We start from the raw sequence: 24,800 nt of genomic DNA, 5'->3' as shown, positions 1-24,800 counted from the left end.
AGCCTTCCCAACACCCCATGATAACATCTTTGCTTCTGATTCACTGAACTCCCTCTCCAGTTCAGAGAGATGTCTTCCAGGGCTCCGACCTCCCCCTCTTCCGAGAGAAATCTTTAGCCTACCATGATGCCCAAAGTCTGAGAATGCCATTCATGGGATGGAAGTGCTCCTGGATGTGTCTCCTCTGGATCCCCGCAGGCTGTAATTCAAATGGAATCATTTCTCTGGGGCTTCTCCGTCCTCTGTGCTGCCCATCTCAGGGAACATCTGTCTGTCCAAGTACACCGCATCACTGACTCCTCACCCCCTTACTTCATGTCCATTCCACAACCAAGGCACAGGCCTTCCAAATCCAAAAAAAAAAAAAAAAAAAAAAAAAAAGCCTCATCCTTTCAGCTCCACTGGCCTCGCCCATCCCCTGGTCAGTCACTCACCATCAGCACCCATGGTTTTGCCCTGTCTCTTTTCCTCTACTGCCTGTTGGTGTCTTTGCCACCAGCAACCTTTCCATTTCTGAGCGTGTAACCTCATTTAATGGCTTTTGGCTCTGAAATTCATGAGCTTCTTGACTCTATGCCGTTTCCTGTCTCTCCCTCTTCCTCTCCCGATGTCAACCATCCTTCACGCCCAAAGGTGAAACACCACTGCAGCATCTCCCTGGATCCTCCATTCATTACAGCCTGCTCTATTGTCCACACCCAAGTCAACACCCAGGAGCCTCCAAATGTCCCCAAGGCAGAGACAATGTGCTACTCTTGGAACAAGAACTGGATTTGAGCAGGTGCTTCCTTCCTGACAAATGGACCAGAGCAGGACCTGCCTATTTCACATCTCTCATTTAGCTCAGATGGAAGCTAGATGATCTAGTACAGACTGGGAAAATAAGGCTACAGAAAGTGAGCTGTGCTTGTGACAGTTAATTATTGTCAACCTGATTGGAATTAAAGTCGCCAAGGAGACACACCCAGAGGCTTGTCTATAACGTTGTTTCCAAAGAGGTTTGACTGAAGAGGGACAATCCACTAGGAATATGAGGACTGTCCTTGTGAGGTGAGGTCCCAGATTGAATAAAAACCAGGAAGCCCTTAAGATGGCTCAGTGGGTAGAGGGGCTTGCCACCAATCCTAATGACTGGAGTTTGATCCTCAGGACCTATAGGGTAGAAAGAGAATCATCTCCAGAAACTTGTTCTCTGACGTTCACATGTGTACTGTGGTGTGAGTGTGCTCCTGGACACACACACCAATCTCTCCTCTCTCTCTCTCTCTCCCCCTCTTTCCCTCCCCCTCCCACTTACTGACTATAGATACAATGTGACCAGCTGCCTCATATTCCTGCCTGCCATGCTTTCCCCACTATCATGGACTTCACCTTTAAAGTGTGAGGCAAAAGGAGCCCGTCCTTCTTTCCTTCCTTCCTTCCTTTTGTTACTTTTGTCAGGTACTTTGTTGCAGCAATGAAAAAAAGTAACTAAGGGGTTGGGGATTTAGTTCAGTGGCTAGAGCGCTTGCCTAGGAAGCGCAAGGCCCTGGGTTCGGTCCCCAGCTCCGAAAAAAAAAAAAAAAAAAAAAAAAAAAAAAAAAAATAACTAACACAGGGCCCAAGGTGACACAGCTGGCAAAGTAGAGGAACTAGATAAAGTCCTCTCCTCCTCCTCCTCCTCCTCCTCCTCCTCCTCCTCCTCCTCCTCCTCCTCCTCCTCCTCCTCCTCCTCCTCCTCCTCCTCCTCCTCCTCTTCCCCTCCTCCCCTCCTTCTTCTAACCAGTATCTTTCAAAATTACTTTCCCTCTCTGGCCTTGTGTTTTCATCTGTTTAATGGGAATGAAACTTGTGCTAATAGGAGGCTTGGTAGTCACAGATTCTCAGTTAACACCTGCACCCTTCTCCCAACCCCTCAGCCTTGATTAAGGAATTTCCCCAGGCAGGAAACTTTCTGCTTGCATGTGTTTAAAAAAAACAAAAACAAACAAACAAAACAGGTGCAGAACTCAACAAAGACTATTCCCAGCAGCAGGAACTCAGTAGGTGCTTAACCAATGTAGAGCTAAGTAGATCTCCGGTCGTGTGTCCAGATAAAAGGTCCTGATGGCTGCAGCAAACAGGAACCCTGGCATCACCCCTACCAATCCCTTTCATCACCACCACCCCCTCCTCCTAACCCAAGGCTCGGGAAATATTTAAAACAATTTTATTCATGAAAATATGCTGTACAATGCACTCTACACGGCCTCGACACGGCACACACGCACACGCACACGCTGACGGCACGGCCACAGTACACTGCCTACGATACGCGCCGGGGACGCCGCGCCCACCGCCCGCCCCGACCGGACACTTATAAATATGGGAGAGAAGGGCCAGGACTAGGGGTGTCGAATTGGGGGATGGATCTGGAACTGAGGCCCGCTGGAGAGGCTGTGACCAGTACTGAAGGAGTGTGGGGTTGGCTGACAGGAGAGAGGAGGTGTCAGGACTGGTTAAGATGGGAGACTGAACCAGAGGGTAGGTAGCTGAGGACCAGAGGACTGAGCGGAATGGATGACCAAGATAGGTGTGAACGAGAGGGTTGCTGGCTTCGTGTGGTGGGTCTATGGCCAGTGAGGGAAAGTGTCATTTGAGAATCAGATTGGAGTTGGGTGGCCTAAGCGTCACAAAGGACCCAGCAATAGGAACTGAAGATTCAGAAATGCCCTTTCCCCACTTCGTAGGGGGCTTCCAGGGTAAGCATCCACAGTGGGCCATCCGCCTTGCTCTTCCCCACTCCCACCTAGCCGGACCTCAGCCATCTCTCCCAGGCCTCCAGCCCCAGCAGGAGGTCTTAGGAGTTCGGACAGGACTGGCAAGGTGTCCCAGCCGCTCCTTCCCACCTCCCTCTGCGCTCAGCTCGGAGGGATGTCTCCAGCTGGGCTGGGGTTGCCTCCTGGATCCTCCAGTGGAGCTAGGTCGGGGGAGTGGGAACCCGGGGGTCGGGATGGGAAGACAGAGGCCCCATGGGAACAGGACCGGGGCACCCAGGCCGCGCGGGGCGGCCCTCAGCCCGGCACCCAGCTCTGGTTAGGGGGCGGCGCCCCAGCCAGGCCTGGGGGAGGCGGAGGCAGGGCTGAGTCGAAGTTGAAGTCCATTTCGTCGCTGTCCATGAAGTCGTTGAGGATGATGGACTCGACGTCACACTCTAGGCTCCCGCTGAACATGTCGAGGTCCAGGTCGGCCGGGAAGCGGTCCGGTCCTGCACCCAGAGGCCCGGCTGCTGCGGCCGCGTAGGGCCCAGGTAGCGCGTCCAGCAGGAGGCCGCCAGGCGGACCCCCGAAGGCTGCGGCGTGGGCCGGCGGGGCCAAGCCGGCGGCGCCCGCCTCGCCGGGCAGCGTCATAAGGCTGATGGGGTGGGCTAAGGCACTGCGCGAGGGCGCCGGCGGCGCGTACGGGGCCGCTCCCTTGCCTGGGTAAGCGGCGGCCGCGCCCGCCAGCGCCAGCTCCCCGGGCGCGCCCAGCAGCGGACCGGGCCTCGGCGCGGGCGGAGGCGGCGGCAGCAGCGCGGGCAGCGCCCCGGGGCGGAAGGGCGCGGCGGCCGGCGCGAAGCTGGCCTGCTTGTTCTCCTGGATGGTCTGCATGGGCAGGCGGCGCAGCGAGCCCAGAGCAGGCGGCCCGAAGCCCCCGCCCCCGCCGTAGGCGCTCGCCTTGCAGCCGCCAAAGTAGGAGGGGGTCCCGGCGCGTGCCCGCGGCCCGTACGCGTCCTGCGCGCCGTCCAGCAGGGCGTCCGGTAGCCCGGCCACGCCACCACCGTGCAGGCCCAGCGGACCTCCCAGCTCGGCTAGACGCGGCAGCTCGCCCGGGCAGCGCGCGCCCAGGGCGGGCGACAGTGCGCTCGCGGGGCTTGGGTACATGAGTGGCGAGGAGGGTGCCAGGGCCTCCAGGGCCTCGTCGTCCTCCAGCTCGGCAGCCTCCCCGAGCAGGGGTCTCCCGCTGCCGCGGAAGTCAGCCCACGCCTCGTAGTCGTCGCTGGCATGCGAGGCCGGGCTGGCGGCCCACTTGGCGGAGGCTGACATGGGCCCTGGAGCCGGTGCGCCCGGAGGGCTGTCGTCCGGGCTCCGCTCTGGCAGGTGCAGCTGCTTCTTCTTGCTCGCCTTGCCCTTGATGCGCAGGAACTTGGCTCCGTTGTCCATGGACACGGCCCGGCGCCTCGGGGTCTTGCCCGTCTTTCCGCCCTCGGGGTTCAGCATCCACCATGAACTTTTGCCAGTCCCCTCGTTCTGCACGCGGATGAACCGAGTGTGCAGCGACAGGTTGTGCCGGATGGAGTTCTGTGGCCAGAGATAGGGGCATGGGTGGCAGGAAGAGGGGATCCAGGGGAAAGTAACAGGGAGAAAGAAAGGAGGGGGGTCAGAAAAGGATGGGAAGAAATAGAAGGATCAATGGGGGTAAAGGGAGGTAAAACGAGAGTGCAGGTTAAGTACCACATTGGACAAATCCAGAATGCCCATCCTTTACTCCAAATGTGCCCCTGCCCTGCCCTGCTCCACCTCCCAAGTAGACACTGCCAAAGGGCAGGGCTGGTGCTTAAGGGATAAGGCCCACTTTGAGCTCTATTCTGAACCTGTGCCATCCCTCAGCAGGAGAGCAGGACCCCATCTTCCAAACTCAGCCAAACCTCTGGAGGGGCTGGCTAGACTGTGAGGGCCCCCCAGCAGATTATGTAAGGGCTCATGCCACTGCTGCGGCTCATTTGTCCGCCCCCCTCCCTCCCCAGCCTGGCATGGAGCCAGGAGCCCGAAAACCCAGGGCTCCAGAAATCAATCTCGCGGTGACTGATTAAGCCCTGTTTAGAACTAATTGCTCTTTCGTGTGTGGGGAGAATAAATTACCTGCTTTAATTTCGTGTCTTTAAAATGCAACTGCAGGTAGAGAGGACTGTTAACCCTTTGTGGGAAGGCCTGGCCAGAGAAAGCAGAACAGGCTGAGGTGGGGATGCCCAGGATACTCCATAAGGTTATAAGTCTATAAACCCAAGACGTTTTGGAGATTGAGCCCAGGATTAACCAAGGAGACCTCAGAGCTACTCCTGTGTCCCTCTGACCCACCTGGCTCAGCTCTGTCCCCAAAGCCCCTTCCTTGTGAGACCTTTATACAATTTTCCACACATTCTCCATTTACAGTCAGGAAGAACTTCCTACAGCCAAAGAAGCTTGCGTAAGTAGGGTTGCATAGGCCTGCCTGCTCTCTCTCAGTACCGCTTGGCCTTTACTTCTGTCACCCTGCCTATATCCTCCACTTAATTTCTATTGTGCCAATCAAGAGTAACCTCAGGGTCACTATCTGCTTTGGACAGCCCTGCTCTGAGGACAGAGGAAGGCAAGGTGAGCTCACAGCTCCACCATCCTGACCTCCATACAAACCTGGTGTAGAATCTCCTGGACCCCCTTTCCAGTAGCCTTGACCTTCCTGTTCAGGCACTGTTGTGCAGACAGCTTGGGCCTTGGCTAGCTGAGGACTGGGCAGGATGCCTGGCTATTTGGTCACCTGGCTGTGTGACCATGGCTGTGCACCAGTCTCTGAGCTACTCTGAGACACACGCTGCGGTCATCACCATCTCCTGAGGCTGTTGGATCATTACATGAGCTAATGGGTGTGGTTCGATGTCTCGGAACACCCCAGGTGCTCCTAAACCGCTCTGTCTAGTCAGACCTTACCCATAGACTCAACAAACCTGCTTGGTCACCATCTCAACACCAAGACTTAAGCTCTGCCGGGGCATCAACCACTTGGGGAGGCCAGCATTACCCCATTTCGTCCACCACATGACAGAAGCATGATGTAATTTGCCCACAGCCCCATGGCTAGGCCGTGATGCCGGGCACCACTCCAGCTCTGTCCAGACCCCTGGACTTGGTCTTAACTTGCTAATCCACCTAGGCACACCCTAACCACTAATCTGCCAGGGTTCTCTCTCCTGTCCCCAATAGTCTCCATCCTTGCAGCCCCACCATGCTGGCTGTCTCTGGCACTTTATGGACTTGGAGGCAACAGCTGGAGTTTGCCAGCCTTGCCCTGCCTGGCTTCTCCTGAGGCCCTGTGAGGAGGGAAGCTGGCCCCCAAGGGAATGATGTTCCCTCAGGTAGATACTCCCTTCCCGGGCCCGCCCATCCACCTGGCTCCCTGCCCCTCCCCCGCACCTGCGTTCAGTTCTCAGGAGACCCCAGCCATCTCCCCCCTAGGACTATCTGCTTTGCCAGAAGCTCCACCTCCCACTCTCCCAGTCCTGCTGGGACGGAAGTCCATGGCAGCACTGCTTTCTGTCTTGGGCCGGTCTGGCTCAGAATGCTGAGGGCTGAGGAAGAGCACTGCCAAGTAACTGCACCTAGCCAGGCCCAGTGCATCTGCTAAACCCTATAGAGTCAGGGACTGGGGAGCTTCGTTCCCACCGAAGAGGGCGTGGCTCAGAGACAAGTTGCCAAGGTCACGAAGCTTGTTTGGCACAAACCCAAATATGGTTTCAGGTTGGTCTTTGTGGAGGACATTCCATTCTGCCATGGACTGGGAAGGTCAGAGAGTTTGAAAAGACTCTTAGGAAGCCAGTACTCCTATGCAGACCATGCCCAGGAGCCACCCAGGAAGAAGGCTAAGTATGCACTTCGGGGTCAAGACGGCCTACGAGTTCTGTGCTTCCTCTTGAGAACTTTGCAAGTGCTTTCAAACACACCCCGATTCTTATGACCTTAAAGAGGTCCATGAAAGTTCGCAGCCTTCTCCCCTTGCCCCCACCCTGGACTCAGCCAGGAGGCTAGGAGTTCAAGCCCTTGTTTCACGCCATGGTTCTCACAGCACAGGGAAAAGAAAGAATGTGTCCAAAGTGGCCTCGGACCTGGCGTCCCAGGATATGCACCCAGGCCTCCTGACCCCCAGCTTGGCACTCCTCCACCCACTCTACCAAGTCTGGCCTGGGGATGCCAGTCCTCCTCTTCAGAGCTATCTCTTCACATACGCTGATGACCTGGGCCAATTGCTCTCTGTGTTTTCCAGTTTGACACTAGACAGTTTCTGAAATGGTCAAATCTAGAAGTCTGCAACACCTGCCCCGCACACATCCCCAAGCAGGATTCGTTTTTCATAAATGAAACCCGAGGCAAATCTGAATCATTATACACTCAAGCCCTAGTGTGGGGAAGCCCTGCCCACTCAGCACCTTCACTCTCCATGAATGAGGCTTGTGGAGGGAGGGGTTCTGCAAGCCCGATGGATAGGGCAGCTGAGCTCAGATGGGTACCAGGCTTTGCTCGGGGCTGCCCAGAGGGGTGGCCTGGAGCTGAGGCCTCTGACTTCAAAGCTGGGCTCTGTACTGGATGTGCACCAGGGCTGTGCCCCTGAGAGAGGCCCACGCCCTGCACCTTAGCACATCTCCCTAGGACCTAGACACCTGGTGCCAATCAGAACTCCCAGCCAAGATCCAGTGGCAAGCACTGATGACAACTCTGGCTTGCCCACAGGGCCTCCTGGGAGGCCAGAGGCCATGAAGGAGGTGAGGGAGGTAGAAGAGAGAGACGCCTCTACCAGGCAGCAGTAACCAGGGCTCCCTCATGGAGTCGCTTAGCAACCCACCACCACAGCCACGGCCCAGGCATGCCCAAGCTCCCTGGATGCCCAGGGCTGGGCTCAGCTTCTGGGGCCTCCCACATCCCGCATGTACATCTAGGCTTGGCACGGTCTCCTAGGGAAGATAGGACCTCCCTGATTTCAGGCCCCAGGGAAACGAGGTAGGGGCAGAAGAAAGGACAGCAGGTCATATTCACGCCTTCCTCATTCTTCCTCAGCACCAGGGCCTGGGTGAATACTCTCTTGGGGTCTACCCACTAGGGAGAGAAGCCTGGCAAGAATGCACATGGCCAAGTGCATGGGCTCTGGCACTGGGTCCAGACGTCAGTTTCAGCTCCAACACACAGGAGCGGCACGACCCTGGGGCACGGTACTTTGAAGCTCCAGTTCCTTTAACAGCTACGGCTTCCACCTTTGCTTCCCTGCAGCATCTTCACACAAGGAAGCTTAACCACCTGACATCCTCTCCAACCCTCCTATGCTCCCCCCATGCCTCAGTGAACAAAGGCCCAGTCACAGCCCACACACCCTCCGTGACCTCTCAGGTGCTCCCTCCACAATCCCTCCTTCGCCTCCAAACCTGCCAGGTCAGATGTCTTTCCCTCTGGATGCTCACAGAATTCTCTCATCTGCCTCTCCCCGGTGTGAAATTTTCTAAGGCTATCACCTTCTGGGCTAATACAAGTTGAAATGAGTACCTGATGAATACTAACTTGAAAATCTTATATCTGAAAAATGCTCCAAAATCTGCCAACTTTTAAGTCATAGCTTTCAGATTTGTGGGTTAGGGATGCTCCAAGTCTATGCGAATATCCCAAAATCCAAAGCAGTTTTGTAATCTGTAACATCTGTGGCCAAGCATTTCGGGTAAGGGCTACTCAGCCTCTGTATAACTTGTTGATCATTTACCTACTGTCTGATGGCCTTGCATTAGGACTTTTGTAAGGGTGGTGACCTATCCCCACCCCATTTTTTTTCTTTGCTCCATGTGTTTGGCATATACTAGGCACTAAAAAGTTTGCTCAGTGAAGGAATAAGAGACACGCATACATGATACTGGGTTGTAGGGAGATCTGAGTGAACTAGCCCTGGTTGGCACACAAAAGGGACTTTTCTGAACTAGGTTAGGAAGCAAACTCAGGATAGGATGAACAGCAAGCAGGGATGCAGGAAAAGTCGGGCCCACCAGAGTGGAGAAGGGACAGGCTTCCCAGCACGCTGAAGAAGTGCTCGCAGGCAGCTGCTGACTCCCGGGCCTCTACCTGCTCCCAGACTGCCCCAGGCTGGCTCACACCCAGACCTCCCACTTCACTGTTCCCTTAGGCCAGAAGACACCCAAGAGCTTCAGCAGGTCAGAATGACCTCGACCTTGGTGCCTGCCCCACGGATAGGGTCTGATCCATCTGGTAGTGACAGCTCATCTATCCATCAGGACACCCTCATCTATTCCCAGGACACCCTTCGCCCACGAGCAGTAATGCATTCATCTGACAGCACAACCCCATTTATCCAGCACACCAGTCCCATTTATCCAGCAAGTACAACCTCATTTGCTAACAGCACTCCATTCACCTGACGGGGCCCCTCATTTATCCAGCAGGACACCTTCATTTATCCTCCAAGTCGGACGCCTTCCTTCCTCCTGTGGTGTGGCTGTGTTCTCCGATGGTGCGACCCAGCCGATCCAGCAGGACATCATCTCTCCTACAAGTACACTCCATCCCCCTGACAGTACAACCTCATTTATCTAGTAATGCAGCCTCACCTTGCCTCCTAGTACCACCTCATTCCCTGACAGTACCACCTCGTTTATCTTCCGGTACAGCCTCATCTCTCCTTCTAGCACAGCTTCATTCCCCAACAGCTCAACCTCATCCAATCTTACTTCTCCAGCCGGGACCTGCCAGATTTTGGCAGAGGGGTGGGGAATGATGAGTGGAAAGGAGAGAGATCTGTCCCCTTATTTGGCGTCCCTCCCTGCAGGGGGTTGGGGGCTGCATTGCTTCAACTATATGCAACTTTTCCAGGCCAAGAAGGGGATGCAGACTTTGCCTTTTAAGTTGCTTGATCTAATCAGAGCTCCACCACTGTCTGTCTCGTCTCTCCTTCTGTCCCCACTAGCATGACAGAGGCCAACAGAGTGGATTCTGGGATTCTGTGGACTTCCTTGCTCTCTGCTTTGGTCCTGTGATCCTGGGAAGGGAGCATGAGGAAGGCTGCCCTCTTGGGGGGCACAATTCAGTGGTGTGATGGTAAATGATTAGCAACCAGCACTCCGTGGGTGGCGGGAACCCAGCTGATGGATTTGTAGCTGTCACCGCTTTGTGGCATGAATCCTCCTGTCATAGGCCAGTGAGGCTGCCAGTGTGAAGTCACAGAGTGAGGAACTGGAAAGCAGTGTGCACAACGGTTCTTGTGAGTGAGCCCAGCTCAAGCATGCCATTGGCATGTGCTTCTGGTACTGACCCAGGAGGGAAGTGTCACTGCTGCATGCCAGGTGGAGAGGTTCTTTTGTCTTAACAATCAACCCACAAGAAGAGACCACTAGTTTGCAAAGGGGGAAACTGAGGCTCTGGTGAGTTTAATGACTTCCAGGTTGAAGCCCCAAAGCTGGAAGTGAGGAAGCAAGATTCAGGTCTCTGGTTATTGGTTTCCATAGCCCATGCTCTTCCCACACTGCTCCCCACCATGTCCATCCCAGTAGATATCCTTGTCTTGGCTGACAAGCTCAGGCTCTTCTGGCTTTCCTCAGAGCCAGGATATGCAAACTCTGTACCTACTGCCTACCACTAACCCAACACTGTCTCCTGCTTTCCCTGGTTCCTGGAGGATTTCAAGATGGGGAGTTCAGTCCTAGGTCTTCTATTACCCCACCAAACACCATCAGGTGCAGAGGAGTCTCTACAGGTTCCATCATAGGCAGAAATCTCGGCTCAGGCCCTCTCTTCAGAGACTAACTTTATCTGCACGATGGTGATGATGACAGCTGGGTCTCCACCTCCTGTTACAACTCCAGCATGCATAGGGAGGATCCCACAGTTCCAGCTCTCTTCCTTCCTGGTTCAGAGGTCCAGGAGTAGACCTGACCCCGTGCCTTACCCTTCACTCTATTCCTAGAGTCCCCACCTTTCCAGGAGCACACATCTGAGTCAGACAGACCCACAGCTGGGGGTGGGGTTGCCCTTTTGTCTGAGGTGGAGTTGGGATGTTCAGTCCGGGCAGGCTTCCTGGTAGATGATGTCAGGATCTGAAGGTCACACGTAAATCATCAGTACTAAGGTCTGCTATGGAGAAGGGCAGATTGGGGGCAAAGAGCCACAAGTGCCCATTAGTGGGCTTAGGGTCACCAGGACAGTAGTGAGCAGCCAGGATCCAGGATGAATCAAATATTGAAGCAAGATAGGAAGTCAGGGGCCAGAATACACAACCGTATTCCTCTCTCCTCTCCCTTCCCCTGACACAGAAGAGCTCACAGAATCAGCCCGGGCAAACGACAAACCAGCAATAGAGGTCCAAGCTCACTCCTGCCCCACAGCCTTGGGCTCCAGGTCACTATAGAGAGAGACTCAAGAGCCACGTTCCCCAAACAGCAGGCACCTGGGCTGCCAACCATGATGTCCACCCGGGTGCTTCCGCACGCTTTATTCCCAAGTCCCTCCCTCTCTGCACCTCAGGTTCTACTCCTCCATCAGGCCTGATCTGAGCTCCTGAACCCTCCTACCAGCCCCAGAGACAGTGGACTGCCCCACAACAGTGCTAACTGCAGACCGGAGTTTTATTATCCCAGAGTCTGCCTCCTCCACTGAAGTGTGTGGGGATGACAGAGCGTGGAGGAAGGGGGCGCCCTCGATAGTGTCTGACTTGTTCATGCCTGGACCAGTGAAGATTCCACCGAGCAGTCCCTAAGACCCTGCCACCAGCTACCAGGGTCCTCTTGAGTCTCCCTTTTGGCCTGGTCTCCCCAGAGGCTCCTGCTACCATGGCCTCCTGTGTCTTCCTCAGAGCTTTCTGGCTCCTCAGGAGAATTCAGCATAATTGGGAAAAAGTATTTTTTTTCTTTTCTTGAAATAGGATCTCGGTATATAGCCCAGCTGCACACTGCCCCGCCTTCCTTGGTGCTAGGATCCCCATGTCTGGGTAAGATACCATATATTAAATACTATCACTTCATTGTCGTATGTTATGACCACATCACCAAGCATTTGAGCCAACCTTCTGAGGGTTTGACAGGTGCCAATCCAGAGCCCCTGCTCTGAGATGCCTCTCAACAAGAATGTTTCAACCTGTAGGTTACGACCTGCTTTGGGATTTGCATATCAGATATTTACATTACAATTCATAACAACAGCAAAACTAAAGTTATGAGGCGGCAACAACACAATTTTATGGCTGGAGGGTCACCATAACATGAGGAACTGTATTAAAGGATCACAGCATTAAGGAGGTTAGGAACCCTTGCTCTAAAGAGAAACCTAGGCCTGGCAGAAGCTCTGGGACTGTCCTGGAACAGAAGTGGGGCTGACCAACCTGCTCTCAGCTACCCCACCCCAGAACCCCTAACTGCAACCCCTTCAGACTTGGCATTGCACCCCTCTAGTCTGATCACCTCCCTTATCTGCAGGCAGCGCCTCCCTGCTCCCCTGCCCAGGCCCTGGGAGCAGCTGCAGTGACCTCACTCAGCCCTGCCCTGGACCCAGCTCTGGGGAAGGCCTCGCAGCTGTGCCCGAGCCCTGCAGGCTGGCTCCTGGGGGAGAAAGAGGAGGAGCAGGCGTAGTGCCAAGAGAACCATCTGCTCTCCCAGGGGCACAGCCACCCGCACAGACACTGGCCTTGCCCCTGGGGGCTGCCCTTGGCCCTCTATTTCCTTGACAAGGGACTCCAAGAACCCAGGGCAGCCCACCCAGACCAGGGCAGCAACCTCATTTGCCATCTGTCTCCTCCTGAAGCCTCAGAGGTCCTTTAGAACATACTGGAACACCACGAATGTCTGCTGAAAAAAATGGACAAGTGCTTGGGTGAGCTCCAGGGCCAGAGGCCAGAGGCTGGGCTGGGTGTGCTAAGTGTGGCTGCCCCTGTCCGGCCTAGCTGGCTTTAAGTCCTCACTCTCCCTGCTGGGGCCTCCATCTTCACATCTGCTTAGCTGGCAGGTGCCTCTGGCAGAGGGCAAGCCCCTCCTCCCTAAGGCCCAGCTCAGGTTACAAGAGGAGGTGGTGGCAAGGCCAGCTGAGGACAGGGGAGGGGACAGGAGGGAGAAGGAGGAGGCCTCAGAGCTTCCCAGATTATTGGAGGAGGAGAACCAGGAACCAGAGTGGGAATGGTCTTGCCCAAGATCACACAGCCTGGCAGTGGGGCCAAGAGAACCCAGTATGCTAGGCCAGGCTTGAGGACTTCCTGGGGCAGGTGGCTTTCTTTCTGTGAAAATGAGGGTCCTTGGGGTTGGGGTGTGTGTCAATGGGGAAATGTTCACTGCACTGAGCTCAGATCCCCAGCAACCATGTACAGGCCGAGTGTGGAAGCATACAGCCATAACTCCAGTGCCTGGGGTCAGAGACAAGGAGATCTTTGGTGTTTACCAGCCAGGCTAGGTAAAAAGGTCAGCTTCAGAGCCACTGAGACCTTGTGTCAGAAAATAAGGCTGCGGGCAATAGAGAAAGTCACCTCACATCAAAACCTGGCCTCCATACACATAGCCCACCTGTACACACACACACACACACACACACACACACACACACTCCCCTCTTTCAGGGGCATTCATAGGGAGTCCTAATCTATACACAGGCAGATTGCGCTTTTTTTCACAGAGCAATGAATAACAGTACTGACCTCTGATAAGACTTCTTGGGGACTTTACAGGTATCTTTCCTGAAATTCTAAGCTCAGACATAGGCCTGTCATCCCATTTTGTAGAGGAGGAAACTAAGACTGAAACTGTTCAGAGCTACACGGAAGGTAAGCAGAACTAGGCTCTACTGATGCCACTGGCTTCCTAAGATGCTTACCACATACACAACCCAGCCATTCTCACCAGAGTCTTAAGACATGGTGGGCTAGCTGCAGGGAACTCAGACTGACATCTGGACCTAACGCAGGCTCATCTGCTCATCTCGTCCCACCGTGTGCTTGCCACACAAGTCACTCTTGAGTGATTTGTCTGCTGGTGTCATCCCATTTACCACTCCCACCGGAGTGCCGGCTCCCGAGTCTGAGCTTGCCTGCAATCCCAAGTCACTCTTGCTTTCCCAGCTTTTACTCCTGCTGGGTTCCTCAGGTTGCCCCAAGGGTTTGACCTCCTTGTTTCCCTGCCTCTAAACACCCACAGCTGATAATCTGACCTTCTGTCCTGTCCTGCCCTGATGGTGTTTGTTCAGCACAGGACTCTGGGACTTGATCTCTCAAGCTTAATCTCCCAGCCCCTCAAGGTCAGAGCCAGTCCTGACAGCTTTGCTTAGCAGGTGCCCATTGGTGTGTGGTTTTGGATTATAATTCCCCTAGTCCTGGGTCTGTAAGCCAAGGAGACAGAAAACTGCCCTGCCCCTGCTTCTGGGGCACTGTCTGCTAGGAAAGGCAGCCTGAAATTAGTGCCCATTGCCCATGCTAGAAGCCTCAGGGCCAGACTTCAAGGGAGAGCACAAAGCCAGTTGTGGGGGCAGAGAGAGTGCTAGACCAGGCTGAAGCCAGCCCTGGGACATTCTAGTGCTGCCTGCCACACATCATTGAAGCCTCTTGATTTCTTTAGCGCTTAGTTTCCTCGTCTGCCAGTGGGGTAGCGGCCACAACAATGGTATCATGGATCCACTGTAAGAATCCATTGAGAGAATGTATTGTGGGTTGGCACCTGGCAGGAGGCATCCTGAGCTACACGTAGTTCAAGGTGGCTGAAGCAAGGGTCAGAGGACTGAAGGGGGCAGGAAAGGTTGAGAAGGTTGGGGGCTGGGCCTCGAGAATCACACTAGGTATCTGCATCCCAAGGAAGGGCAAACAGTGCTGGACTGTACATATATTCTCTCTCCTATCGGTAGGAAACTAGCTAGGACAGTGTCTGTGGCTGTCACTTTCAGTACATTCCAGGCCCAGAGAGCTTTCTGAGTATCACTCTCCAACACCTCCCTCTGGCATCCGAGGCTGGCAGGGGGGCAGCATGAGCCAGTTCCGGTTGTGGCTGCCCTCTTATACAGGGTAATTCTGATTCACGGGATAGACATAGGTGCTGAGCAGGGGCTCAGGCCCCTGAAACCGATGGCATGAGGTCCAAGTCCCTTGGGCAGTAGGGAGGAAGAGGAGCAGGGGCTCAGCTAGGAAGCAGGTTAAAGAAGAAGCTGGTCCACAGTGAGTCCACAGGGCAGGTGGAAGGAGGCTGGGAGGCCAGGAGGCCGCCATCTAAGAAGTGGCTTCTGAATGACTGGTCACCAGACATACCTATTAAAATATGGATTTCAGAGCTCGTGCCCAAAGATTTGGAAAGTGTGCTGGTGCAAAGCTTCAGGGACTCTCTGATGACAAGCCAGGCCTGTGGACAGCTAAGGATTTTAAGCAAAGATCCTCAAGAAGATGTGTTGCCTTCCAGAACCACTTGGATGGTGGTGGCTTCAATCAAAATGCTCAAGCACCCTAGCTATTTTATTTTCTGAAGGGTATCCCAAGGGATCGACCAAGGAGAGCTGCCTTGGTCGCCATGTGGTGACTGGCAGGGGTGTGGGCTGAGGTAGTGTCTCTCGTGAAGGTGGCAGCATGAGGGTGCCTAAGCATAGGGGTGGCAGGAAACACAGGTGGGAGGTGAGATCTGGACAAGTCCAGCAGAGGGCCCGGCCCGGGGATCCAGAGCAGTTTTGGCCTGGTTGGCTTCCAGGGGGAACTGAGGGGCCTTAGAATCCTAAAACAGATCTTGAAGATCTTGTAGCAGGAAGGCTACGTGGGAGCAACCCCACACTGACAGTGGGAGACAGCCGGGAGAAATGGGGTAGACACGCACAGGCCTGCACCCCCATCTAGGCTCTGCCTTCTCCCAGCTATGCCTTAATTTCCTCGACTGCAAAATGGGACTACAAATGAGTATCTGGCAAGGATTTCAAGAAGGGTGGAGTGGGAGAATGTGTGCAAATGATAGGACTGACTGCCCAGCACCCACTTTCTCTTCTCATTCCCCTTCCCATGACAGGCAGCCCCCTTAGAGACCAGGAAGGTTTCTCTTAGTGAAGAGGAAGGCCCTGGGGGTAGGGTGTGGGAGACCCCACCCCCACACACCACCTGGCCCCCTCCCACCTCCACATATGGGTTGGGGGGTGGGGAGAGGCAGCAAACAGCCAAACCCTCCTAAACAGGAGTGGGTTTCCATAGTAACCGGGGTGCCAGGAAAAGGGGGGTGCTCCAGATCCAGCTGTCCCCCCCAAGCACCCTCTTCAGGCCCTAGAGCCCAAGCTGATACCCACCCAACACCCTGAGGCCCCCCCCCATCTGACTGCTCTGGGGACAGCTGGGGCTGCCACAAGCACTCCCTTGTGCTAGTCGAATGGTTGCCACGTGGGTACTGCCATGGGCAGGGGCAGGCAACTTTAAGAGGCTCAGGTTCAGGACTATCCACACCCACAGTCGCAGGTGTCCACCAGTGAGAAGCCCTTTCAGTACCGCGAACCTCTCAGCCCCTGGTACCAAAAGGTTTGTAAGTCACAGTATGGAAGGACCCAGGGACTGTGTTAACATCCTCTGGACTCACTGGGGGACGCCGAGGAGCAGAGAGAAGGATGCAGTCTATCTCACACACATACTGAGTCATGTTTCCCACGGGGCCCTGTCCACCTTTGCCTAGCCCTGACTCCAGAGGACCACAAAGGGTTACAGCTGGACACAGTGGGTGATGCTTCAGGGCCCTGCAGGGAAGAAGACACATCTTCCCAGGATGTGTCTGCCCAGTGAATGGCAGTCCCTGAGAGAAATGTGTCAGAGCGGACTATGGGAGGCTGGCATCCAGCATCAGACCTTCCAACTTCTTCGGTGACCCAAAGTCTGACCTGGAGGTGGATGGGGCTCTAATGGGGAGGTGTCAGGCCTACATCCCAGTCACTCAGCCCCAAGTGGGAGCAGGCACACTGCAGGTGTAGGGAGGGGCTGGTGAGTCTGCTGAGAGGTCAAGGAAGCTCCACCTAAGAGGCTCACTGCCACTCACAGTTCCTGACCCCTCAGCCCTAGCAAGGCCAAGGCAAACTCTTGGCCATCACCAGCTGCCACTCAAAAACTGGAGAAGCTGGGTTGCAAGAAGGAGCCCCAACCCTTTCCAAACCCAAACCCTGAGTCCTACCCAAAGCCGCAGAAAATGCTGGCATTCAAGGGGTAGAACTGGGTTCTACCACTCAGGGCAGGTACTTACTAGGTATGTGACCTCAAGGCAAGTCACTTCCACATCTGGAAAGAGGGCCATGGTGAGAATCTGCTGTGACATGTGCTTGGTGCATTCACTAGCCCTGTCCTCTGGCAGGGCCTCCTTGCGTCTCAGTTCCTCAGTTTCCCTCGATACTACACCTGAGTAAGTCCAAAGGTGGAGCCCTCAAGGTCTGCAGCAAGCCCCCAACCCGCATTAAGTGGGGGCTGGAGGGCGCTGAACTTTCGAACCCACAAACCCCCCGCGCCGTTCATTACCTTAACGCGAGTTAAAAATAACCGTCTCATCTCTTTAAATTAGTCTGTCTGCAATTACCGCCTGGCACGGCGCTGCCCGCCATCGTCCCGCTGGAGCGGCGCCAGGTGGCAGGCGGGGCCCTCACCCTGTCTGTCGGTCTGTCTGCTGCCTCTTGGCCCCCCTTTCCCCCGCGGCGCAGCAACCCAGAGGCCCCCAGCAGCCCCGCCTCAAGAGCTCCCCAACTTGTGCAGGGTGGGGGTCTGGGTCGCATAGGGCCGGCCTAGGGGAGCCGAGAATTGGGGAGGGGGCTCTGGGCACGCCGTCGGGGGAGGGGCGCTGGGAGGCCCGGGAAGCCGGAAGGGCCCGCAGCGCGCCAGCGCTCGTGGGTGGGTGTGAGCAGGTGGCCGTGGGAGTCTGCCGGGCGTGCCAGCAACTGTGCCAGGAGCGGCTGGCACGGGCTCGTGCCCAGGAGGCGGGCAGCTGCCAGCCCCTCGCTCGTGCAGTGAGGGGGGTGAGGACACCCCCCCAATCGGGGCTCACACCGCCTCTTCCCGCACCCCCACAAGCTCTTGGGGCTGGGGATCCCCGAGGACAAAGGAGGGGGAAGGCATCCTGGTGGAGCGCGCTTGGGGGAGGGGGCGCTACTCTCCCAACCGCTGCTCTGAGTCAAGAGCAGGACCCTGCTGCTGGCCTTGGGATCAGCCCCTCTTTCAAGCCCCCTCCCCACCTGGAACTTACAGGGCCAGACCTGGGCCAGATGGGGCTAGCACCCGCCTTCTGATCCCACCCCTCAGCTAAGCTGCACCAGCCCTTGAGGGAGAGGGGAAGTCCCCATCCACTGGGCTCCACCCCTCTGGGCCTAGGGACAGAAATGGGAGGCGCCCAGGCCTGGCCTGGGAGCTCCCCAAGGACTGGCAGCCAGGAAACACAAAAGGAGTTGAACAACTCCAGAGGCGTTCAGTGGAAGGAACTGCAGGGCAGTGCAGCCAGGAAGGCTTCCCGTAAGAGGCCAAAGCCAAAGGAACCTGGGGATTTATGGAGGAGCTAAGAGGGAATGGGAGGTTCTACTCTGGACCCACAACTCTTGGGCCACTACACTCCTGGCCAAGCCCTGACCCCAGGCTTGATACTCTGTCCCCAGGGGAATGGGACTAGCCTTTATGGTGCAACCACAGGTAGTCCTAACTCTCCAGGCCTCTGGTTTGGGTGACTTGGGCCTGCAGCACTGGGACACCCTCTTCACATCACAGATGGAACTTTAGGGCTAAGGCCCAGTACATCAGACTTTCTCTTCCCTTCCTTTCTGAAGGTGACCACTCCGCCTTTCCAGGACTACTTCCTGCCAGCCCAAGAGTCCTAGGTTCTAGTCTGTAACTGCAAGCACCCCCAAATCCAGCAGGCACAGTTCCCCCTCTCTGCCTTTGAACAAGCAGTTCCTTCACCCCATCACAAAACTATCTCCCTAATTTTCCCTAACCAAGAAGACACCCCAGATCAAGGCCACCCCCTCCGTGAGAGAACATCGGACTCCCTAGAATATGGAACCCACTTTCCCAGCCCCTTGCCCCACCTGCTAGCTTTTTCTGTCTCCAAACACTGGGTCTTAGTGTGGAAGGTGCTCGGAGCAATGCTTCCTGAAGGTGGGGCCAAGAACTTAGGTTCCCTTAAGGAGTCATAGCGCGCCCCCGGCATTCCCCACGGAATAAAGGTATAGTACCATGCAGCCTTTCAAGAGCAGCACTTTTGTGGAGGATGAAATGGATGAAGGAATACCAGATGCCGAGTCCTGGCACCTGAGGTGTTCCAAGCCTTGGTCAAGCTGAGACAGGGAGCTGGAGATTGCTCCTCCTCCAGGCCTCTGAAGGAATTGACTGGGAGTGACAGAAGGGGTCCAGGGGCGGGAAGTTCCAGGAATGAGGGCGAATGGAGGCACCCTGGGGGAGCAGGAGGGTAAAGGGGGACCTCCACTGAAGAGACAGGCTGCATTAGAGCCCCTCCAGTGTCTGAGTGGTTTTAGCCAGAACCAAGAGCAAGAGTCCAAGCTTGGGGCTGCTCACACAGTGCAGGCAGGGCCAGTGTGGTGCAGTGGGAACTGCAGTCAATGGGCAGACAGGAGACTTGGGCCCTTGTCCAGGGCTCACTGCTTTCTGACACTCTCAGGAGAGAGTCCTATTACCTCTCAAGGCCTCAGTCTCACAGTTTGAGAAATGAACTCATGGGGCTCAAAAATCTCCAAGCACACTGCCATCATCCCCTAAGGTTCTGTCCGCCCCCTGTTCAAAGTCAGCAGCAGCTCACCCTCACTAGGGCCAGCAAGGCACGTTCCAGAGGCATGGTGGGACCTGGTGAGGTGGGCGACACACCTGGGCTGCAGTGGGACCTTAGGCAGTTAACTGACTCTTGGGCTCTGGGCCTCAGGGACCTCCCCTACAAATGGTTATAGTAAAATCCAGCTCAGGGACTACTGAGAGCTTTAAAGAGTCTGGCCCAGAGCTCGGCCCCAACATGCTTGCTCAGTGAACCGCAGCTGTCTCCAGGCTTCCAGCTTCAAATCCCTGCTTTCCATCTTTCCCCAGCCTCCTTCATCCATCCAAACCTGCCGGAGCTCCTCCTCTTACAGGAAGCCCTCCTGACCTGCTCTGGTCCTGGTACTCAATCCACATCCTCTTTACTATCCACCCCATCTCTTTACTCTCAGTACACATACACTGATGGCTTCTTGGGCCAGACTCTCTGTAAGGTGTCATGGGGACAGGACAGTCCTGCACTGACACTGTCTTTCAAAGGTGAAGGAGGGAGGGAACAGGAAGCAGGGCACACATGATTGACCCACGATGCAGGCCTTACAGTTAGGAAAAGGGGGCGGGGGGCTGAGCTAGCCAACAAGTGCTAGGGAAGGCTTCTTGGAGGAGGCATTGGGACTGTGCCCCTGAGGATAGTGGCTACATCTGCAGGAAAGAGTGGAAGGTGGACTCAGCAAACCAGACGCAGAGCAGGCCCAAGGGCAGGGCACACTTGAGAGAAAGTTGTGTTCTGGTGGGAACTGAGCTGCGGGGGACTGGAAAATGGAGGGGATGAGACTCAAGTCTACTTCTGAGTCCTGTGTTCCTGCCCCATAATGGTCAAGGAAGATGCCATCGTCCAGACATCCCAGGAGCTGTGGGCTCCCAGATCAGGACAGTGCACCCAGGTGCATCTACATCTGGCCATGGCCATGGCCCCTGCCCTTCTCCTTAGACTTTGCTGCCAATCAACACCCTGAACAGCCTCATCTCTGGGCACAGGCATGTTGCCCTCATAGTGACTACCTCTCCCTCAAGAGGTCCCTTCAGACCTCCTCACCCTCAAATGCAAAGTCTAGCCCCATTTCCCAACAAGATGGCCAGAGAAGGAGCTGATTCTAGAAGCTACAATCCAGTGAAGCCCCCATCCAAGTCTTCTCCCAAGATGGCTCTCCCCTTTCACTGCCTGCCACTGAGGACTCTCTAGGGGTGTCCCACTCCTTAAGTGCATCTGGGCCCAGAAAGCCAGGGAGCTGAGAGATAAGTTGCCTAGAGCGGGTAGAAATAGACCCCCAGACCTCAACACCCTTCCCACAAGTACCAGCAGGGAGCTTTAAGCACCTCCCCCATCCCATGCTATACCAGGGAAGGGACTGACAACACCTGCCCCGTGAAGAACTCATCTCGGATGACCTGCCATGCTTTTCATCCCGACTAGTAGGTGCTCCAGGATGAACTCTCTCGACCCCACAGAAAGAATTGCGGGCCCATGATCTGTTAGCACTCTTCACCATGGGGCCGGCTTCAGGAAGGGCAGGGGAGATTTGAGAGGGAAAGCAGACAGGAGCCTTGGGTCATGACTCCAGCTCTTTAAAGCAGGTACCTTGGTGGAGAGGGTAAAACAAGTCACACAAAACAAAGGGGGCTCTCCACTGTCCGTGGCTTGGAAATGAGTTATGCTACTAAACCCAATGACAGCCCAGGGATATTCCTCTGGGATGCCTCGAAAAGGTATCCCCTGTCACCCTACCAGACCTCCAATCCCGCGCGTCCTTCCTGGGGGACATGAATGAATACAGCTGCTGCCAGCACGCCTCTGCCTGTCAACCGACCTGCCCTACGCCCTGGGCGCGCACTCCATGACCCCTAGGGGTGTTCCAGAGCCCCCCTCCCTGTGCCCTGCCCGGAACCCAGATGCCCCACCTTCCAGCCGGCCGAGCTGTTGCTGTCGCCTTTATCCTTGAAGTAGGGCACGTAGCGGACCATCCAGTCGTAGATCTGCGAGAGCGTGAGTCTCTTGTCCGGGGCGCTCTCGATGGCTTTGGTGATGAGGTCGGCGTAGGAAAGGTTCCCCCACGCGTTCCGTCGGGAGCTCTTCGCTTTCCGCAACGGTCCGACCTCCGCGCCCAGCGGCGGCGCTGGGGCCATCGCTGGGGCCGTCGCCCTGCGTTCCGGCCCGCAGTCCTCGGAGCCCTCGGCCACTCCTGCGCCCAGCGCCCCGTCCTCGTCGCCGGCCAAGTCCGGCTGCGGCAGAGGCCAGGTACACGAGCGCGGCCGGCTCTGCGGCGCGAAGTCCGGGTCCACGTCCACCTGATGCGCTCGCAGCTTCGCAGCCATGGTCCCGCCCGGCTCGGGCGAGGCAGGGAGGGAGGCTCCGCGGAGGGTGGGCGCGCGGCTCTGAGATCTGCGCGCCCCGGGGAGGCCCGCGGGAGGGGTCCCTGGCGGCGCCGACTCAACCACGGGGCGCCATGGGCCGGGGCGCGGAGGCAGCGGGCTGGACGAACTGGCGAGCACGGAGGGAGGCAAAGACTCAGGCAGTGAGGGGGCGGCGGCCCGGGAGCCCAGCGGGCACACACCTCGCCCAGCCCAGCTTCTAGCACCTGCCGCCTGTCTGTGCCCGCAGCCACCACCGCCACTGCCGCTGCCGCCGCTCCGCGGGCGCCGGTCCCGCGCGCGGGCCCCGCTCTCCCGGGACGAGGCTCGCTTGCACCATGCCGGAGCCCAAGCCCGTGCCAGAGCCCGCGCCGCCGCCGCCCGGTGAATGCCGCCGCCGCCGCCGCCGCCGCTCCGGCTCCAGCGCCAGCTCCCGCGCCTGCCGCGCTCAGCGCCGGCTGCACCTCGGGATGGGCGGGGGACGGGGACGGGGCGGGCCCGGAGCAAAAGGAGGCGGGGCGTGCTCGCCCGGGGCCGCGGAATCCTTGCTTACTGGGTGCCCCGCCTGTAGACTGTGGGGGGCGTGGAGCTCCCGCTAAGGGCGACCCCGCCGAAGCCCCGCACGCCACAGCGCCCCCTAGGGAGCAGGCGAGAAACGTCTGGCGCGGCCCCGCCCCCTGCCAGGCTTGGGGAGGGCAACGTGGGGGCGGATCCCGAGTGCTCCCATTGGTGCACAGCGGGGCTGTCCCGCCCACAGTCTTCAAAGGATTCCTCCCAGGAGCGCGTCAGCAGGTTATTGTTACAACCCGGGGTTTCCCAGGGCAACAGAAATGGGGCGGGGCTCAGAGCACTGGTCCCTCCCTGCTTCTACTATCCCCAGAAATGCCCCACCCTCCTCTTCTAGACCCTTGACGTTTCCAAGTATTCCTTCCAACAGCCAGACCAAGGGTTGATCTAACTCTCCTCTCTTCTTTGTGCCATGGACCTGTCTAGGGAATGGTTTGATAATTTCCTGGGTTGTAGGCCAGGCGTTGCCACAGCCCTACCTGCTCTCTGTGCAAATGGGGCTTCCTGGGCTTTTATGGTGCTTGCAAGCACAATTTTAGAGCATTGGTTCTCCAAGTTCAACGTGTGGCAGGTTTTATCCTGCAGAGTATTGAAACTGATTCCTGAACCCCGACCCTCATCCTCGAGTGTCTGGCGGGGCGGAGACTTCACATTTGTAGCAAGCAAACAGGCACTAGGGACCCCACTTTAGGGAACCACTGTCTTCAAGTCTCTGGGAGGTTCTCAATGGGGCTGTTGGAACAAGTGCTTACCCCCAAAGTTAAGAATGGTTGGAGAGAGGAGCTCACTCATTTAATGGGTATCTATCGAACATCTTCATTGTTCCTGTCTCCTCTCAGGGCTCTACAGCAAGAGCAGCAAATAGAGACAAATGAAGTCCCTGCTGTATAGACAAGTAGAGGACTCAGATGGTAATCCCATCATCACGTGACCTCACAGGGAGCAGCCCCTGAGAGGTTACGCAGTCCATTACCTCATCCCAAAGGGTAAGGGAGGCTAAGTCTCCAGTCACCACTCCATCTGCCGGCCTTTGCTCAGGTTATGCCGTACGCCTTCAGTCCTTCCCACCCGAAAGGCCTCCACCAAAACTCAGCTTAAACATCAATCTAATCTTGGCACTTCTTTTACCTCAAACTCCCTCACATGCCTGACTATTCCCTGCTTGCCCAGATGCTTGCTGCCCTGCCAGCAAACCTTCACATCCCTTTGGCACAGTATCCTGTTTTGCCGATCAGGAAACTGAGGCCCAGAGTGGGGGAAGCAACCTACCAAAATTAGCATGCCCGGCACTAGAATTCCAAGTCTTAACCCCCTCCTGGCCAGTACCTGGTTCCTGAAGGGACTAGAGAGGTGGGAGTTCTCTGGGCAGTAGAAGAGCTGTGTTCTCACCAAGGGAAACAGCCTCCTCTCTAAAAACTTCCTTTCCTCAGATTGAAGCCCAGGGAGAGGATGAAAGTAAGTGAAGGTAGGTAGGACTTTGATTGACAGGCTGGAGCCCTCCCAGGGGGTGGGGGTTGGAGCAGGCCCATCTTGCAGATGATTGACATCAGCCTGAGTTACGTTCCAAAGGCAAGGGGTGGGTATGGGATCTATGTGCTACCCCCTTACATATGCACATGCTCCAGGTGGTTCTGTTTAGAGCCATCCGGGGCTGAAATCACTTCTGGCCCCCTCCCGCAGCTCACAGATGCCCTTCTTGCCTAGGGAGTCAACACTGGCTCTGCTTCTTGAGTTCCCTGGAGGCTAGCTTCTTGCCATCCTTGAGGTCAGCCCTGGCTCTTAGTGTGACATGAGAGCTTGCTGGGGACCATTCCACGGCTGGAAGAAACTTAGCTGGGGGCTTTGGCACAGGCTGTCACTGCAGGGCTGGGAAGCCAGGTTGGCAGAAATACCCAGAGGCTGACTCAGGATCTGCTCTGCCCCTGCCTGTCTAGTGGCCACAGCTGCTGCCTGGCCTCTCCTCTGGGGCCTATGTCTGGCACGATCAGCTCCCTAACACACTCACTAGGACACACTGACTTTCTTGTTCACTCACAGGCTGACCCCGGCTTGCACGCTCATCAGGAAGCAGTCTGACTGTGATTCAAAGGAGTATGGCAAGTCATTTATTTAGCTGTAGCCCCTGTGTTCTACCCTGTTGGCAGGTATCACCATGGCGCTGCATTCACAGGACCCTTGAAGTATGAAATAAGACCCTGGACAATAGTACCAGGCTCAGCGTCAGTCCAGAAATGATTCCTATCGCCCATGCGTATTTTCCCCAGCTCACGTAGTCTCCACTGCTCAAATGATGACCACACACCTCCACTCACATTCACTGGCTCACTCATGTGCACACTTACCCAATGCCCTATATTCAAAGACTAGTTACATAATCCTTA

General features: G+C 56.2%; 1 protein-coding gene across 3 annotated transcripts; it reads right to left on the bottom strand.

The window, feature by feature from the left end:
• Nucleotides 1–2,172: 2,172 nt before the first annotated feature.
• Nucleotides 2,173–22,259, bottom strand: Foxo6 (forkhead box O6). 3 transcript variants are annotated; one of them, XM_032899089.1, is made up of 3 exons: nt 21,403–22,259; nt 4,860–4,928; nt 2,173–4,298 (listed from the first exon to the last, which is right to left on the bottom strand). In XM_032899089.1, the coding sequence occupies exons 1-3, from the start codon at nt 21,814–21,816 to the stop codon at nt 3,033–3,035; spliced, it is 1,749 nt and encodes a 582-aa protein (XP_032754980.1). In that variant the 5' UTR covers nt 21,817–22,259; the 3' UTR covers nt 2,173–3,032. The 3 variants fall into 3 exon arrangements, with proteins under 3 accessions (XP_032754980.1, XP_032754992.1, XP_032754986.1); XM_032899101.1 differs by lacking the exon at nt 21,403–22,259 and adding an exon at nt 16,949–17,356; XM_032899095.1 differs by lacking the exon at nt 4,860–4,928.
• Between the last annotated feature and the right edge of the window lie 2,541 nt (nt 22,260–24,800).

The sequence above is a fragment of the Rattus rattus genome, chromosome 1 (genome assembly GCF_011064425.1).
Source record: "Rattus rattus isolate New Zealand chromosome 1, Rrattus_CSIRO_v1, whole genome shotgun sequence".
Classification (NCBI taxonomy): Eukaryota; Metazoa; Chordata; class Mammalia; order Rodentia; family Muridae; genus Rattus; species Rattus rattus.
This window is presented reverse-complemented; position numbering and strand designations above follow the sequence as displayed.

Excerpts from the sequence above, each read along its gene's own strand:
- Foxo6 (XM_032899089.1), bottom strand. The coding sequence starts at position 21,816 with ATGGCTGCGAAGCTGCGAGCGCATCAGGTGGACGTGGACCCGGACTTC. Across the intron at positions 4,929-21,402 it reads ACAGCTCGGCCGGCTGGAAG|GCCTTCCCACAAAGGGTTAA; the intron begins GTGGGGCATCTG and ends TTCTCTGGCCAG. Across the intron at positions 4,299-4,859 it reads AAGACACGAAATTAAAGCAG|AACTCCATCCGGCACAACCT; the intron begins GTAATTTATTCT and ends CTCTGGCCACAG.